The following is an 18,311-nucleotide window of genomic DNA, read 5'->3' on the forward strand; positions in this document are numbered from 1 at the left end:
ATATCAGTGCTGCTTAATCCTCCTCTCCTTGTGAGACTGTTTAAAGGTTTAGAATTAGAGCTGAGACAGATGCTATAGCAGTATATATGATATATTGCTTTAAAAAATAACACTATCTTGGGGCATCTGTCTGGCTCAGTTGGTAGAGCACATGACTCTTGACTTGGGGTTGTGAGTTCAAGCCCCGCGCTGGGTGTAGAGATTACTTAAAAATAAAATCTTAAAAAAATAAAAAATACTTCTATATCATCAGAAATAAATTTAGAAAATTCAGAAAAGTATAAATATACAGGTTGCCTATCATCCTACCTAGAGATAACCATATTTTATTATATTTCTTTCCAGTTTTTACTTGTATGTTCTGGTATATTAAAAGAGTACATGCTCATAGTTGAATATTTGGAAAACACAGAGAATTATAAAGAACTAGGGGGAAAAACTCATAATCCTATAATCCAGGGACAACTATATTAATGTTTAGTGGCAAGAGAGATTTGGTCTATATATATAATTTTTATAAAAGTAATTTTTAAGTTTATGTAGTTGTCAAACTGGATTTACCCCTGTGTCTCCTTTTCTGACATAATATCAGAATACAATCTCATTTCTATATCATTTTTTTCTACATTATTTTAAAACACTCATAAACAAAATTTCTGATGGATGCCTATTATTTCCTCATTGTCTATACCATAACTTAACTATCCCATTAGTTTTGGAAATCAGATCACTTATAATATGTTCAGTTCACTGAACATTGTCATGCATGAATTTTGTCCACACTTTAGAATATTTCCTTAGATGCATTCTTGGAATGAGCTTATTTAGGGCTCTTGGCATATCTTATCAAATTGTCTTCCGCTTCTACCAGCGGGGTACTCAATAAGTATTAATAGATAGTGAAAGCTGCTGTTTGCCAGGATATACCATTCTTGTAGAAGAGGCTAATAATATAGTGAACTCATAAGAATGGAGTTCTTGCTCCTACAATAATCCAGGCATGGCCAAGGGCTGAGTAATTTCATACAAGCTGTTTAATTGCAGTAACTGTTGAGAGTTACTGAGACTGATTTATAGAACCAAACTGTGAGGACAGGTATTTAGTACTGCATTTCAAATGTATATACGTGACTGCCTCTTCTAAAGGGGTTTCAACAACTTTAAACTCTTTCTTTTTGAAAAGTTAAAAAATCCTTAAGGTTTTATTCATGTACTATTACTGCAGTTTACTGGGTGACATACCTGAGGTCATGAAAAGAAAAAGAAAAAGCTACAACAGATAAAAAGACCTCAGGAAGTACATCTAATTGATACTGCATTGCATTAATCTTTAAATAGCTTTAAACTTCTACAGATCACTTGTTGAATGGGCATTGTTACAAAATAAGAATTGTGGGAAATAAGTATTCTGAATGTTCTTTCCACAGAAAAGAGGTGTTGGGAGAGATCTGGGATTCAGTTAGCTGCTGCATTCTGTGTTAGAAAGCTTGACCAGCTCCATGTTCTTCCCTGGCCTTGAAGGATGTGAATGTGGCCCTAGTCTTTCAACCTCTTGTCCCTGCTTCCTTTATATACACTTCCCACCCTCAGGAAAGCTGGAATTATTGCTGGCCTACCCTTCTACCTTGTGCTTTTCCTTTCTGGTGGCCTTTCTTCACATTTCCTCCGCTTGAGATGGCCCACCTTTTTTGGTTTGATTTCATCATAGTTGTTTGTGGGCATGGGCAAGGGGGAGAGGTTTAAGTCCTAAGGATATAGGTGACTTTATTAAGTCACCTAAAGAATCTTACAGGAAAAACAAAGTTCCTTTTTATGAGCACCCCATTCTCATTTCCATTTCCCCCTGTCACTGAAAGGTTTTATTTCCCTGCTGAGCTCTGTCATATCATGGGCACAGTGCCTGCCAACTTCCCCAAACACACATGCTTCGGTTTAGCAGCCTCATTACTTAAGAGAAGATCTTTACCTGTAACTCTAGGGAAAAGTCCAGGGGTGGATTCTTGTTGGCTTAGTTTACATCACATGTACATTTTTGGACCACGGTGAGTGGCCAGAGGGTAGGGTGTTTGAATTGGCCAGACCTCGACCCCCTCCTACCTGGGCTCTCCTACTTAGAGAGTCGGTGTTCAGGGCTATTGCATATGGGTTAAATAACCATTCACTCTTTGTCTTCTCATTGTTAACTAAGGCTGTGTGAGGAAGATATGGGAGTTGACTTTGAAGGAAGTAAAGATATGTGCTGACATATTGTAAAAGAGATTTTCAGATGAAAAACATGATTTGTGAGAAGTTGGAGAGTTGTGGGTGGTTGAAAGTAAAGTAGAAATAGTCTGGGGCGCCTGGGTGGCTCAGTGGGTTAAGCCGCTGCCTTCGGCTCAGGTCATGATCTCAGGGTCCTGGGATCGAGTCCCGCATCGGGCTCTCTGCTCAGCGGGGAGCCTGCTTCCTCCTCTCTCTCTCTGCCTGCCTCTCTGCCTACTTGTAATCTCTCTCTGTCAAATAAATAAATAAATCTTTAAAAAAAAAAAGGTAGAAATAGTCTGCAAGAGTGTTGACTGAACTAGGCTAAAAGAGGTAAGAGGTAGGAGGGAGAGAGCTGAAACTGGAGTCAGGGAAAGGTGTTATGGAAATTTAAAAAGGAAAAGGTGATCTGTTGATAGGCAGAAGACTGAGTAATCCTGGAGGCAGATTCTTTTACTATGAGAGTAAATGAGGTTATGCAAATGAACCTTATACCACTGCACAAAGGTGTAGTGGTACTATATCAAATAGAGGAAGTATCAAATAGAGGTAGTAGTAGAGGTATTATATCAAAAATTCCTAACAGAAACTGTACCCAAGGCTTATAAGTAGTCTGCTTATTAGAAAGAGAATAAAATTTCATGCTAACAAAAATGTTGGCATTTTCAGGAGTGTTGTTATGCAACTATTTCAGACTGACAAGGGCATGAAGTGACCAAAAATTAACTGAGTTCAGAGAGATAAGTCAGATTGTGTAATTCTGGTAACAGCACATTTAGCTGAGGGAAGAGGACTCAGAAAAAAGGTGAAAATTTATTATAAAATAAATAGTCTTGTCTCAGGTCATGATCTCAGGGTCATGAGATCTGGCCAAGTCAGGCCCTGTGCTCAGCACAGAGTCTGCTCAAGATTTTCTCTGTGCCTCTCCCTCTGTTCCTCTCCCCAACCCCTTTCTCTGTCTCAAATAAATAAATCTTCAAAAAAAAAAAAATGGCAATATCCCAAACCCTTAAATTTTTCTCTTTTTTTTGGTAAGTTTTAAACTCCAGTTAATACAGTGTTTTATTAGTTTCAGGTATACAATAAAGTGCTTCAACAATTCATATATCACTGGGTGCTCACTACAAGTGCATCCCTTAATCCCCATCACCTGTTTAACCCATCCCCCGCACCCCCACAAACTCTTAAATTCTTTAAAAGGCATTTTGTTTGAAAGTTACATTTATTTATTTATTTTTAATTTATTTTTTTTAAGATTTTTTTATTTAGAAAGCTACATTTTTTTTAAAAGATTTTATTTATTTGACAGACAGAGATCCACAAGTAGGCAGAGAGCCAGGCAGAAAGAAGAGGGGGGAAGCAGGCTCCCTGCTGAGCAGAGAGCCTGATTCAGGGCTCGATCCCCGGACCCTGGGATCATGACCTGAGCCAAAGGCAGAGGCTTTAACCCACTGAGCCACCCAGGCACCCCAAAAGTTACATTTTTGATTAAGAGGGAGAGGCAGTCCAGGATGAAGAGGGGACCAACATGATTTCAGGTCATTTTATAGCCTGGAGAATAAAGAGATCATGTTCAAGAAGTACATAGCTTTGGAGATGGTAAATAATCAGAGTGCTGGGAAAGATCTGTGACCAAAGCCTGTTGGACACTACTTGGGCTTTGCCTCTTGAACACAGACTCTCATTGTGTAGTCACATTCTCTAGAATGCTGGGGTGAAGGGTGAGGTAATTAGAAAAACAGCCTGTGAAACAGATGATCATTGACTAAAGTAGAAAGGTGGCAGCAGCATCACCCCTGCAACTGCCTGACCAGAGCCAGAGTCTCTGCATACTTGTCTCTAGATGGAGAGTTCTTCCAGCTATTCAAACACAGAGTCACAAAGGATATATTTGCGAGTCCACGTGGAGGTGAGTGTCTCCTATTTCATATTTTTTATTCTACTAAGAACATTTACATACACATACTTTGAAAATGAAGAGAAACTATATGAGACACTGACAAGCGTTGATCCAAATAGGGCAACCAGATTGACCAATAGGGCCCAGGAGTGGTCCATGAATACTTTGGTCATTATACAATTTGAGGGCTTGTAATGGGGAGGTAGGGACTGAGATCTCCCTAAAAGGTTGAAATCTTATACAGATCCAGTTTTAACCATGAATTTCTCCAGATTATGAGGTGATGACAAGAGTAGTTACTTTGCCTTGTTCCCTCATCTGCTTATACTGTGTGTGTATGTGTGTGTGTGTGTGTGTGATCACCCTTTTCATCATCCTTCTCCTGAACTTCCCTGACAGCTTACTATCCCCCGCCCCACTGAACTCCCCTACATGCTCTCTTCATCAATTACCTGGCCTTGGAAGGTCCTGCTAGCCTGAGGGCCAAGCGTTAACTGTATTTTCCCCTCCATCCTCAGTACCACAGCTAAGGCCAAGCTGGAGTATTTTAGTAAAACTCTACTGAAGATTTGTATATGACAGAATGAAGGCTCTGGCAAGCTGACAGATTGTTGGGCATTTTCTTCAACTTGGGTTCTCTTGTAATGTCACCCATCTGGCCGAAGCCAGTTTCTCCCTCTCCATTCCTTTTCTCTCTCAAGAAGTAAAACATGAGAGAAGGAGAGACGGTAGTAGAATATGAGAGGAATCAAAGCCTCTCCGAGTTCCCTTTCTGAATCTGTCACCTCCCAAAAGGAAACAAAATCTCAAAGTTCGGGTACATTCCTTCTCCAAGTTTTTATACTTGAAAAATATGTATGTAAACTTGTAATCTGTATAGTGTTGCTTTTTTAAAAATCTGCATTAAGTGGTATATACATACCCTTCTCCTTTTCTACTTAGCATTATGTTTTCAAGATTTTCTGTCTATTAATGCTTGTAGTTCCAGTTCATTCATTTTAATTTGTATTTCATTATACGAATATATCATAATTTCTCAGTTTTCCTATTGATACTTAGGCTATTTCCAACTTTATTGACATTATAAATAAGGCTGCGATGTACGCCTTTATCTATATCTTTTTGTGTGTATGACCATGTTTGAGAATATAGGGTAGACACCTCTTAACTTTACTAGACATTGCAGAATTGTTCTCCAGAGTAGTTGCTCCAGTTTCCATGCCTGCCAGCAGTGTATGAGAGTTCTTATTTCTCTGTATCTCAGTCAACACTTGGTGTTATCTGACTTAAAAGTTTTGCCATTCTGACGTATGTGAAATGGCATCTCATTAAATTTAATTCGCACTTTCCTGATTACTAACAGAGTTAATGTCTTTTTTCTCTGTTTTCTATCACAGTTTCCTATTACTTTCCTAGCACTTACCACATGCTATTATTATGGGTTGTTTGATTTGTGTGTTTATGACCTGCCATCCTGTTTAGAACGTAATCTCTGGGAGAACAGGGATCACAACTCTCCTGTTCACTGTTTTATCCCCAGACCTCAATCCAGGGTCTGGTAGTAGGGATTCAATAACTAGTTGTTTAGTGAAGGAACCTGCTAGTGGAAGGGGGGGGGGGCTTCCTTGGTAAGTCTCTTATGGTAAGTCTGCTGTTACTATAAGAGAAATGCTTGTACAGTAACTGGAATTTTTTCCTTTATATTCCTCCCATCCAAACCCTATACTTTCTTTCATAGCCGGTTCGAAGTATCTGATTCTTTCCTTCATTTCTTATATCCCCTTTCCAAGCCTTCTGAACAGGCTGGAATAGAAGGTAGCAGAAATAGAGAATCATAGAAATAGACATTCATAGTTTGATTTGATAGAGATTATCTGCTCCAGCCTGGGGCCTATGATTTGAAATATGCTGATACTGAATTAGCCTATGATTATTTTATGCCACACATCAGAGAAGAGACCAAAGTTCTGATGAGGTTCATAATTAGATTAGGTAAGAAATTAAGTTGGAAGCCCTTTGCCTTTGTTGGGATTCTTACTGAAAGAATTAATCTTACTCTAACTACTATCAGACTGTCTGAGATAGGTGAGGACTTCATCAGCAGGAGATCACTAGGCTAGACATGGTAATTTTTTACTTTTGAGAAATACAGACATCAAAGAGGACTAGAATAAATCTCAGTGACTTTTTTTTTTTTTTTTAAAGATTTATTTATTTGACAGAGAGAAATCACAAGTAGACAGAGAGGCAGCCAGAGAGAGAGAGAGGGAAGCAAGCTCCCTGCTGAGCAGAGAGCCCGATGCGGGACTCGATCCCAGGACCCTGAGATTATGACCTGAGCCGAAGGCAGTGGCTTAATCCACTGAGCCACCCAGGCGCCCCCTCAGTGACTTTTCTATAGTTCCCTTTTTTCCTACCAAGTTACTCTTTTTTTTTTTTTTTTTTAAAGATTTTATTTATTTATTTGTCATAGAGAGAGAAGCGAGAGCAAGCACAGACAGACAGAGTGGCAGGCAGAGGCAGAGGGAGAAGCAGGCTCCCCGCCAAGCAAGGAGCCCGATGTGGGACTCGATCCCAGGACGCTGGGATCATGACCTGAGCCGAAGGCAGCCGCTTAACCAACTAAGCCACCCAGGCGTCCCCCTACCAAGTTACTCTTATTGCTGGTCCCGGTAGCTCCAGTTGCATCTTGTTCCAGCTTTATTTAGTTCCTGAGTTCTGTTCTGACTACATGTTAAACTACTCATTGCCTTGATTAGGATTCTTTGGGGGTGCAGGGAACAAGCCCACCCAAGATAGCTTAAACCACACACAAACCAGGAATGTCTCAGAAATTAGGAGCACAGACAGCTAGAACCGAGAATTAGAGCAATGGAAATATCTACTAAAAACTCCCAAGTAGGATGCCTGGGTGGCTCAGTTGGTTAAGCATCCAACTCTTGATCTCAACTCAGGTCTTGATCTCAGGGTTGTGAGTTCAAGCCCCCTCCACATCAGTGTGGAGCCTACTTAAAAATAAAATAAATAAAATATCCCAAGTTTGCTTCTCTTTTCAAGAGAAAACCAGGCCAAGGATAAAATCTTAATCCCAATTACAAATTCTCAGGGAAGGATGCATACCCAGCATGGACCAGATACGTGCCTATCTCCAGAAAGACATGACCATAAGGTTACTTCTACAAACATGGCAGCCAAGATCCACTCCTGTAATATGTGGATAATAAAGGACAGCACCTGCCAGAGGGGAAAAGATGTTAGGTAGAGGCATTCACAGATGTCTACTGAGTTTATCAGTTGCTGGATATCAGTTTGGAGGCTCTGAAACCTAGCAGCTCCTTATCTTCTGCTTCCTTAACTTTTCTTCCCCCCAAGTCTAACTGGCCTCTTACCCAGCCTGCTGTTCTCCTTTTCAAAGCCCCCTGTAAGCGTATTCTTAACAGATCTCTGACTGCCCTCACTTAAGATACGAAATTTATGGTTGAGACAGTATATTTTTTCCCTCGTTTGAGTGTTTATCTCAAAGGAATTAGAAAGTGGGGTTATTCTGTGTACTATAACATCTCTCTGGTATGGCTTAAGTCCAGTGATGTGTCCCACCCCAGCAAGTGAGAAATAGCAGTAAATAGGTATCGTGGAACTTTGGCCACCTGCGAAGTTCATTCTGCTTTTGCTGAGACCATACGTTCTCTTGTTACAGGAACATGACATAGAAACAACTCATGGTGTGGTCCATGTCACCATCAGAGGCCTACCAAAGGGAAACAGACCAGTTATTCTGACATACCATGACATTGGCCTCAATCGTATGTATTTGATTTTATACCTTCCCCTTTTATTTTAATACTTGATCTTTGTCTATTTATTTTTAAAAAGAAGAAATCTCAGTATTCTAACAGCACAGGTTTTTTCTTTTCTGTCTTATCCTTCCCCTCTTCATTGCTACACATGTTAATGGCAGAATTAAGTTGTCTAGGAACTGGTCAGAAGAATGTGTTTGGGGGATACTGGAATTATATCTCATCTTTGTGTCTTAACTGCTAAAGGATGAACCGGTTAAGAGAGTAGAACTGAGGGGCGTCTGGTTGGCTCGTTGGCAAAACTTGCAGTTCTTGATCTTGGAGTCGTGAGTGTGAGCCCCGTGTTAGGCACAGAGATTACTTTAAAAATAAAAAAATAAAGTGTGTCTTTAAAAAAAAAAAAAAGGTAGAACTGAAATCAGTTATTTATTTTGTTTAAATCTATACTACTTTGTTTTTTTTTCATATTTCAAGTAAGAAAATCCAAGGTTTGAACTTAACTTTGTTGTGAGCTCTTAATGAATTAATAAAAATATTCTTCTATGGCCTGTCATCAGTGATTTTAAGTGGACTTTTCTAGATGTTGTTATAAGATTTTGGCCCTAGCCACATGCTCAGAGCCTGTACTTGTGTTTTGTCCCATGCTTCTCTAGCTTTCCAAGGTGGCCTACATTTGAGGCTGCAGTCTAGTGCTGAAGCTTTTGTAACCTCTTTTGCATGAGAAGATTTAAACAGTTATGCTAATAGGATAGAATTTGAAGCAGCAGCCCCTTTCTACACCCCAGCAAGTTTGCCAAGAGAGTGTTCCACAGGGTGAATCTAAGCAATGCAGGGTATTTACTCTAGCCAGGTTCTTGGAATATAGTCAGCGTCTCTGTGTCAGATGGAGGAATAAGGTGCATGAGAAATGATAACATATGGATGCAAGATTATTTTGTGCAATACCAGAATTGGTTTTTATTTTATAGACATCGTGTAGAATTGAGAATTCATTGTTTTTTTCAGATCACTGAGCTGTCTGGTGTTAAGCCTTTAGGGCTGCTTAAATCATATTGTCCAGACACCTCCTTTTAGTAGAACAGTGATGAAAAGGGAGTAAAAGGGGGGAAAAGGAGTGAAAGAGGCGATGTTATGGAATTAATTGAGTCAAGGAAAACTGGAGAGAAATGGAGAGGACTTTTATGTACAGTCTGTTGAAAATCAGGGAGAGACAGAGAACATGTGACTTATGTGTATTTTTACTCTTGCAGATAAATCCTGTTTCAATGCATTCTTTAACTTTGAAGATATGCAAGAGATCACCCAGCACTTTGCGGTCTGTCACGTGGATGCCCCAGGCCAGCAGGAAGGTGCACCCTCTTTCCCAACAGGGTAAGGCCACAGGCAAGATCTTCTGGAAGGCATGCAATTGACTGAGCTCCAATGGGAGAAGTAGCTTTGATTTTAGCATAGCCTAGGGGTTATACTAATCAACCAACCATCCTCCCTGTTTCTCTCCTTGCTCTGAGAACTGTTAGGTACAGTCTCTCGAGGAAAACTGCATGTTTTCCTATATCCAGGAATCGTTCTCCATTGATGGGACTCTGTCTCTCTGTCATTGCAAGCCTTAAGTGTCTGAGACACCCACTTCTTGCTGTCTTTTATCTGTCCGCTTCATCATGTTTTTAAAATCTGTCATTTCTCTGTCCCTCCCTGAAACTTCCAACTTCCTAGGCCCAAACTCCAATCCCTCTGAGTTTCCTGGGAACGCCTCCTCAACCTTAGTTCCCGGTCTGGTGACAGGAATTTGAAGATTTTATATCCATTTTTTCGGAGAAGCTGCCCTATCGGCTAGAGATGCATTTTGAGAAGACCTGGCACTCTTGGCCTCATCCTAAACCTGCTTTGGATGGCGGACTCAGTCTCCCTCACTCTTCTCTGGACATTGTAATTATTGAGAAGACCTTGGGAGGAGGAGTGAAAACACAGGCTGTGGAATGCTGATTTTTCCCCTTTCCCTTGGTTCCTCTCCAGAGCTGCCTCTGCCAGTGACTTATGAAACAGACCATTGAGGATGAATAAGAGCTAACTAACCCTTACATGAGACTTGAACGGCATTTTTTATACTGCTTTCAACGCTTCACATTTATTAAGTCATTTAACTCTCAGATCTATGGGACAGATTTACTATTATTCCTATTTTACAAGTGAGGAAACTGTGGCCCAGAGATACTAATTAACTTGGCCAAGATTACATAACAAATAAGTAGCAGAGCTGGAATTTTAACTTAGGCAGTCTGGCTCCAGAAGCTATGTTATTGATTAATCCAGGCTATTCTGTCTCTCAAATACAAATTGGCCAGTGACTAGCATATATCAAACAACATTTAGATTCAGTTCCTTTTTTCTGTTTTGTGCACAAATGGTTCAAGAGCACTTCACTGCTTAAAAAGTGTTTCAAGCAGAGGCAGGCTGACTTCTCTGTCAGATACAGAGTAAATCCTGCCTTATATGTAGGAAGTCGCCTTAAGATTTCTTTCCATCTCTGCTTCTGTAATCTCTGTGGGTGCTCCCTTCTTTTCTTGGGTTCCAAGTCTGAATCAGTTCCTGGGTTTGTCTGACCATCTTAGGATACAGTGGTTCATATCATATACCAGATTCAGAAGCAATAAAGTAACTGTGTCATCTTATGCCTGAGTAAAGCAAATCAGCATTCATGATGAGGAGTCCAGAATCTGTGACTAGGTGGTTGGGCCCAGTAAGACTTTGTTTTTGCCTTTAGCTGCCTGGATATAAGCTGCAGACCAAGAGCCACTTCTTCAGTTGACTTTTATTGCTGGAAGTTTACTGAGCCTCAATCCTGGTTAAAGTGATTGTTAGGGATTTGGAAATACCCTGGGAAAGAGCCATATTACCTGTTTTTTTTCAAGTGGCTTCCTCTGGTCCCAGAAACTTCTCTTTAGAATATGGAGACACATGGGTTCTTTTCCTTTCTTCTTAGCATGGAAGTCATAGAGAGTTGCACAACATGTCACAGTCATGTCCACACATTATCTCCTTTCAGCCTTTGGTAAAAGAGAATGCTTTGGGGTGCCTGGGTGGCTCAGTGGGTTAAACCTCTGTCTTTAGCTCAGGTCATGACCTCAGGGTCCTGGGATCGAGCTCTGCATCGGGCTCTTTGCTCGGTGGGGAGCCTGCTTCCCCCTCTCTCTCTGCCTGCCTCTCTGCCTGCTTGTGATTTCTTTCTTTGTCAAATAAATAAATAAAATCTTTTTTAAAAAAGAGTGAGAGAGCTTTTATTTATTTATTTATTTATTTATTTATATTTTTAAAAGATTTTATTTACTTATTTGACACAGAGAGACAGCAAGAGAGGGAATACAAGCCGGGGGGAAGGGGTGGAAGAGGGAGAAGCAAGCTTCCCGCTGAGCAGGGAGCCCAATGTGGGGCTTGATCCCAGGACCTTGGGATCATGGCCTGAGCTGAAGGCAGACATTTAACGACTGAGCCACCCGGGCGCCCCTAGAGAATGCTTTTATCTAAGAATCCCATAGTCTTCTAGCTGTTCTTGTGATTGGGAAATATGGGTGCCTTCTAAGTCAGGAGGTATCCTTCTGAATTTCAGGTACCAGTACCCCACAATGGATGAGTTGGCTGAAATGCTGCCTCCTGTTCTTACCCACTTAAGGTAGGTTTATTTTTCAGTTCTTTCACACAACTTTTGACTTTATACCGTGTATCTGATCTAGGGGCTATGATGCTGAGCAAATGGAATAGTCACTGTCCTAATGGACAGTGTCCTTCTTACATCTTAGTGGGAAGAATAATTAACAACAAATAAGCCAACATATAATCACAAATAAAGTGCTATAAGAGAAGTCAGTGAGGGTGATGTTAGAGAAGGGTCAGGTTCACAGAGATAAGGCTAGCTGGGCAGTGCATCTCTAAGAAGTTGTCATCTAGGCTGAGACCAAAACAGAGAGCCAGGGCCAGATGATTCCAGACAGAAGGAGTAATATTTTCTAGACCAAATAAGCAAGTAGGAGAAAGGCATGGAGTGAAATTTGAGAAACAGGCAAGGTCCAGATTACACAGTGTGTCACAGTTCAGGTAAGAATTTGGGATTTTATTCAAAAGCTATAGATACAGATATAGAAGGTTTTAAGCAGGGGACTGATAGCAGTTTTGTCTTTTATTATTTATTTATTTTAGTTTCAGGTATAGAATTTAAAAATGGATTGGATAAGAATGCATTAAATTGACTTTTTTTTCAATTTGGTCTTTTAAAATGATCACTCTAAGTATAAAAGTTGCATTTCAATAAAGCTGTTTACTTTTTAAATTTATTTTTAATATTTTTAAAGACCCGTTTATTTTAGAGGTAGGGGGAGGGGCTCAGGGAGAGGAAAAGGGAAAGAGAATCTACAAGCTAACTCCCTCGCTGAGCATGGAGCCAGAAGTAGGACTCGATCCCAAGACACTGAGATCACTACCTGGGCTGGAACCAAGTTAGACACTTAACTGACTGACTATACCACCCAGGCATCCCAAGCTGTTTACATTCTTAAAAAAGATTACTCTAGCTATGGAGAGAATGGGTTGGAGAGGAGTAAAAAAGAAAAAGCAGGGAGACCTTTAAACTATTACAGCAGTCAGGCAAGAGGTAATGATAGCTGGAGTACTGGATGCCCTCAGGGGAATGCAGTGAAGTAGATAGAGATAGGAAGGAAATATTTTAGAGGTAGACTTTATAGGACTTGCTATTGGGTCGGACATGGAGGTGATAGGAAAGGAAACTGTTAGACTCCCAGGTTTTAGTCCTATTTCATTTAATCCATAAAATCAACTTAGAAGTAGGTAGTTGTATCCTTTTATAGTTGGGGAACTGAGGCTCAAAATTAGAGAAATGTGACCAAGTTCCAGAATCCATTAAGCATCAGAGCGAGTTGAACCCAGTTGTATTTTTTCCATTTGTGCTTTGTCACCTTCAAAGAAGTTAACCTTATTGGTGTTGCCTATATCCCCTTTCATAGTCTGAAAAGCATCATCGGGATTGGAGTCGGAGCTGGAGCTTACATCCTCAGCAGATTTGCAGTAAGTACATAGAGGATTAGTCTCGATACCCTTGAGACACTGCCTAGGTCACAGTTCTACTTCTGTGTTAGTTACCAGGTACTTCTGTAGGTCTTATGTAAGTTTTTCTGTAAATTCTGTGAATAGCAGATATAGGTTTGTATATAAAACCCAGTTTTGTACTTACAGTACCTGAAAAATCACAAACGAGCAGTACATTGGTAAATTCTTTGAGAGAACTTACGGAATTTTGTGCACCATTAAACTTTTGTAAGAGCTCGTAGTGGTATGTGATTCACATACACTATAGTGTTAATTAAAAAGTTAGAATATAGATCCACATCGTTTGTCATAGGCATAGGAAAGGACTACCAAAATATTAATAGGGATTGATGTTGTGTGGTTAAGTATTAGGAGGTTTTATTTCCTAATTTTTATAATTTCTATTTATCAGATTTTCTATAGTGAGTATAATCAGTGTAGCCAGAGGCAAGGAGAATAAACTAGAGAGTTTTGAGTGTACACAGAAATGTTTGTATTGATTTCTATTTAAGAAATAGAAATTATGAAATTTTTCAGATGCCTCTTGAGTGTGGCAGGGTGGTATCACCCATTCATGTGGTTTCTGAAAAAAAAACAAAAACTAGAAGCTTCTTTTGGGGACAAGGGCATATGAGTGTGAAATTCATTTGTCTAAGCCTCAGCAGCTCCTTATGCCAAGTAGTTCCACGGGTACTTTCCCAGCAGAGGAGACCCGCCATGAGCTAATCAACTGCAGAGATGCCAAGTGCCTTCCTCTGCTGCAGAAATAAATATCCTGTCTCCTTACAGATCCTTGCAAGGCAAGATCATTCGACCGTACTTTAGGGAACTGGTTTTCCAGTTGCTAAGTCAGTCTTTAAGAGCAATTTTTCCAAATACTCTTCCTACCACCTTGCTGAAGTCTTACTTTCAAATCTAAGGCATTATGGCATAAGGCATAATGCATAAGAAATGATTAACCGTGTTCCAATTTTTTAAAAGAATGCTGGGAGTGGAACTTTGACACATTGGCTTTGTCTCCTGTTTCAGCTCAATCATCCGGAGCTCGTGGAAGGCCTTGTGCTCATTAACGTTGACCCTTGTGCTAAAGGCTGGATTGACTGGGCAGCTTCCAAAGTAAGCACCAAATGGTATTCATTGGCTCATCTTGGTCCCTTCTCAAAATGTCTCACTTTTATTTTTATTTTTTCATTGAAGTATATCCAGTTAAAGGCAAAAACCTTTAAGTATACAGCTTGATGAACGTAATGACATATGTAATTGCCACTCAGTCAATATGTAGACTATTTCCACCTCCGAGGATTCCCTTGTGCCTTTTCTTTAGTTAATACGTCCTCTCTTTCCTAGAAAGAGCTGCTATTCTGATGTCTATCACCATAGATAGGTTTTCTCTATTCTTTATATAATTAGAATAGAATATATATTCATTTGTGTCTGGCTGTTTTCAGTGTTGTTAGTGATCCCCCTTCTTGTTAGGTGTAATGGTAGTTCTTTTTATTTTATTGTTTATTTATTTATTTACTTAGGGGGAGAGAGATGGAGAGGGACAAAAGAAGCTGGGGGTGGTAAGAATCTTAAGCAGACTCCACACCCAGTACAGAGCCCAATGCGGGGCTTGATCTCACAACCCTAAGATCATGACTTTAGTTGAAATTAAAAGTCGGATGCTCAACTAACTGAGCCGCCCAGGTGCCCCTACGTATGTTTTTAATTCTTCTTTAGTAGTCTGTGATGTGAATAGACAGGATGAGTTGTTTGTTATTTGGTTATTATGAATAAAGTTCCTGTGCACATTCTTTTATACGTCTCTCAATAGACCTACATATTTGTTTCCTTTGGCTCTGTACCTAGAAGTGGAATTTCTGGGTCATAGGGCAGTTGTCTGTTTTGCTTCGGTAGCTACAATGTTCCCAAGTATTTGGCCAGCTAGCCTACCAGCAGTGTATGAAAGTTTCAGTTGTTCCACATCCTCACTAACATTTGGTAGTCATTTTAATTTTTATAAAACAGGAGCAGTTTTATTTGTAATATTTTTTTGTTTGTACACACACACACATACACACACACACACTATATTCACCAAAATAGCTTTAGTTATTAAAAAACAACTTTTTGGGGCACCTGGGTGGCTTAGTTGGCTGAGCATCCAACTCTTAGGTCTTGGTCTTGGAAGCACTGCATTGCCCATCTCAGTAGCCCAGCATGGAGCCTACTTAAAAAAGCAACAACAGGGGCGCCTGGGTGGCTCAGTGGGTTAAGCCTCTGCCTTGGGCTCGGGTCACGATCCCAGGGACCTGGGATCGAGCCCCACATCGGGCTCTCTTTTCGGCAGGGAGCCTGCTTCCTCCTCTATCTCTCTCTCTACCTGCCTCTCTGCCAACTTGTGATCTCTATCTGTTAAATAAAAACAACAACAACAGAAAACAGGCAGGAGGGTGTGCCTGGGTGGCTCAGTCAGTTGGGCATCTGCCCTTGGCTCGGGTCTTGGGCATCCCAGGGTCCTGGGATCAGGCCCTTCATCAGGCTCCCTGCTCCCTGGGGAGTCTGCTTCTCCTTCTCCCTCTGCCCTTACCCCCTGCTCATTCTCTTTCTTTCAAATAAATAAATAAAAATCTTTTTTAAAAAAAGGAGGGGGTAAACAAAACCCTAATTTTTAATTATGCCATCTTTTTTTGTTTTAAATGAGGCTTATGGGTAAATAATGCTGGGTTTTAATTGTATTTCCGTAAGGGCCCATGATGTCTGAGTACCTTTTCTGAAACTTACTGGCCATTTCAGTATCCTCTAAGGAAGTGACTATTCATGTCCTTTGTTCTTTTTCCTTAATCCGATTGCTAGTCTTTTTCTTACTGATCTGTAAGAGTTCTTTCCATATTTTGCATTAAAAAAAAAAAAAAAAAGATTTATTTATTTATTTATCTGACAGAGAGAAATCACAAGTAGGCAGAGAGGCAGGCAGAGAGAGGCGGGGATGCAGGCTCCCTGCCAAGCAGAGAGCCAAATGTGGGGCTCCATCCCAGGACCCTGAGATCATGACCCAAGCCAAAGGCAGAGGCCCGATCTGCTGAGTCGCTGAGGCGCCCCCATATTTTGCATATTAATCCTTTGCTGAGTACATGTAAATATCTTCTCCCAATCTGTGTTTTGCATTTTCACTTTTTTTTTTTTTTTTTAAGATTTTAATTATTTATTTGACAGGGAAAGTATAGGCATGGGGAGCAACAGGCAGAAGGAGAGGAGAAGCAGGCTCCTGGCTGAGCAGGGAGCCCAGTGACAGGGCTTAATCCCAGGACCCTGGGATCATGACCTGAGCTGAAGGCAGAGGTGTAACCAGCTGAGCTCCAGCCAGGTGCTCTACATTTTCACTTTTAATGAGTGAAACAATTGAATGAATCACTCTCTTCACTGAAATCCAAATAGCTTGTTTTTGCTACTGCACGGAAAGATGGGTAGGATTGAGATGTTTGCTATCTGAAAGATGAAGATACTTGCTATCTACATAGAATTTACTATTTAGATAGAATATTAATCTAAAATCTGTTCAAGGAGATAGGAAACTACAGGAGTATATTCTAATTGATGCAAGATTATAGAGCCCAGTGGTCAAGAAAGAATTCTTGAGATGTTTACTGTACAATAAGGTGTTTTTATTATATAGCATAGGGTCAGGACCCATGGGCAGAAAGAACTACACTGGGATTATGAGGAACTATTGATTATATATTTTTAAATTTGGGCGCTGGGAAGGATAGAGATAACCTAGGTCTCTAAAGTGAGTTTTGCATGAAAAGAAGAGTTACAGGATCCTGGAGGTTGGGCTATTGTCAAGATAAGGTGGTTTTTAGTTTCTAGCAAAAGAGTAACAGGAAGGCAGCCATGAGTTCCTTGAGGAATACCACATATATCCCACCTCTGACAGGATTGAGGGGAGAGTGTTAGGTTGTGGTTTGCCTTCAGTTTGCCTTCAGTTTGCCTTTTGCTCCCTCCTATATTTTACAAATATAGATAATCCCAGCAACAACCAGAGTGAAAAGAGGGAATAATGGTAAAAGCATAGTATTATATGCTTTATGTGTTTAACTGATCTGTGCTAGAAAAGTCATTCACTGTTTTTAGATTGGAAAAGGACTTTTGAAACATTTTTCTCTACTAACATACAAATGTTAGTTGTGTGTTATTTTAATCTGAAACTACGAGGTTGAGATTAAAGCAGTGATGTTTTAAAGTTTTTTCAGAGAAAAAATAACCTAGATTTTCATTACCTGCTAAAAGATGCCTAATGTAATAGTCTCATCTTTAAACAAATACCTATTTCTAAATATTTTTAAATTGCCATAAATGTTTATTCTAATACACCAGTGGATGTAGTCTCCAAAATACCAGTATCCAGCTTGTCATAGGTATCAAGAATCTTTACTGATACTCAGCCATGAGATCCGGTAATTCAGTATTTAGGAACTTCCTTGAAGAATAAATAGTGATACTTACAAAGGTTTAAATAAAAGGATAATAAGTTTTTAAGAACTAATAACTGTCTAGTATTTGCTAATGTGATTTGATGTGGGGTCCAAGAGTGAACAGTGGAGAAAGAATTCTTGAGAACTTTTTGGTGTTTATTAGTGGGGACAGGGCCCAGGCACAAAGAACTGTATTGGGATTATGAGGAGCTATTGCTTATATGCTTTTACTTTGGGAGGGGTGGAGAACAAAGGAAGATTCCAAAAGGATTTTCATATGGTAAAGAAGACTTAAAGGATCCTGGAGGCCTAGCTATGGTCAAGCTAAGGTGGTTTTTCCTCTAGTAAGGTATTAATATTAAGATTGGGAGCTCCTGGAGGAATGTCACACTCGGCCTGTCCCAAGTATCTGTCAATGGGCTAGAGTTAAAAGGGTATTTTATGTTATCTATCTTCCTCTTGCCTTTGTTCTCCACATCATTTGCTCGGTATCAGGCACTGTTCCTAAATGTTTTATGAATGTTTAAACTTTTTATTCTCAGGACAGTCCAGTGAAGTGTTACTATTATTATTATCCCACAGAGAAATTAAGTCATTTGTTTAAGGTCACACAGCTAGGAAGTCAAAGAGCCAAAATATTCATTAAAACTTTGTATTTAGGGCTAAAAGATGGAAGCGGCGTAGGTGCCATTACTGTAGAGCAACAAAATTTGATATAACCATAGAATGGAATATCCTGCAATTAAAAATTTGTTATTTGGGGGCCGCCTGGGTGGCTCAGTGGGTTAAAGCCTCTGCCTTCAGCTCAGGTCATGGTCCCAG

The 18,311-nt window shown here is 40.0% G+C and overlaps 1 protein-coding gene across 4 annotated transcripts in view; it reads left to right on the top strand.

The window, feature by feature from the left end:
- NDRG3 (NDRG family member 3) overlaps positions 1-18,311 on the top strand; it is a 78,410-nt gene that overhangs the window by 37,250 nt on the left and 22,849 nt on the right. For 3 of the 4 annotated variants that reach the window (XM_059133295.1, XM_059133293.1, XM_059133296.1), the window contains 5 exons: positions 7,839-7,944; positions 9,189-9,309; positions 11,543-11,605; positions 12,951-13,011; positions 14,062-14,148. In XM_059133295.1, the coding sequence (XP_058989278.1) occupies positions 7,839-7,944; positions 9,189-9,309; positions 11,543-11,605; positions 12,951-13,011; positions 14,062-14,148 (438 nt within the window). Of the gene's footprint in view, positions 1-3,792; positions 4,151-7,838; positions 7,945-9,188; positions 9,310-11,542; positions 11,606-12,950; positions 13,012-14,061; positions 14,149-18,311 lie in introns of those variants that run through there. The other variant, XM_059133294.1, reaches the window with a different exon arrangement.

This window comes from Mustela lutreola, chromosome 9 (genome assembly GCF_030435805.1).
Source record: "Mustela lutreola isolate mMusLut2 chromosome 9, mMusLut2.pri, whole genome shotgun sequence".
Lineage (NCBI taxonomy): Eukaryota > Metazoa > Chordata > Mammalia > Carnivora > Mustelidae > Mustela > Mustela lutreola.